Here is a 548-nt window from a genome sequence, read left to right on the forward strand (position 1 = left end):
GTCTGTTCTGTTCCCGTCTGGAATCTGGGGGATTTGGGGGGTTTTGGGGTCATCCCGTCACCTTCAGGTCTACACAACAATGGCTGAGATCTTCCTGGTTGGGGTGTGGAGCTCCTGTCCCATTTCCATGCAGAATTATGAGGGGATTTTATGGGGCTTGGGGGATTTTTATGGGGTTTGAGGTCACCCCTCACATTTTTGTCCAGAATTCGGGGGGATTTGTGGGGTTTTGGGGTCATCCCATCACCTTCAGGTCTACACAACGATGGCTGAGATCTTCCTGGTTGGGGTGTGGAGCTCCTGTCCCATTTCCATGTAGAATTTTGAGGGGATTTTATGGGATTTGGGGGATTTTTATGGGGTTTGAGGTCACCCCTCACATTCTCTCCCAGAATTTGGGGGGATTTGTGGGGTTTTGGGGTCATCCCGTCACCTTCAGGTCTACACGACGATGGCTGAGATCTTCCTGGTTGGTGCGTGGAGCTCCTGTCCCATTTCCATGTAGAATTATGAGGGGATTTTATGGGGCTTGGGGGATTTTATGGGGT

At 50.9% G+C, this 548-nt stretch overlaps 1 protein-coding gene across 1 annotated transcript in view; it reads left to right on the forward strand.

Annotated features, from left to right (window-relative positions):
• LOC109365150 (AP-2 complex subunit sigma-like) overlaps positions 1-542 on the forward strand; it is a gene marked incomplete at its 5' end in the record, with an annotated part of 3087 nt that extends 2545 nt beyond the window's left edge. Inside the window, one exon of the mRNA XM_019611825.1 lies at positions 440-542. Within this exon, the coding sequence (XP_019467370.1) occupies positions 440-505 (66 nt within the window). The remainder of the gene's footprint in view (positions 1-439) is intronic.
• Positions 543-548: the final 6 nt, after the last annotated feature.

Source organism: Meleagris gallopavo, unplaced genomic scaffold (genome assembly GCF_000146605.3).
Source record: "Meleagris gallopavo isolate NT-WF06-2002-E0010 breed Aviagen turkey brand Nicholas breeding stock unplaced genomic scaffold, Turkey_5.1 ChrUn_random_7180001956824, whole genome shotgun sequence".
Lineage (NCBI taxonomy): Eukaryota > Metazoa > Chordata > Aves > Galliformes > Phasianidae > Meleagris > Meleagris gallopavo.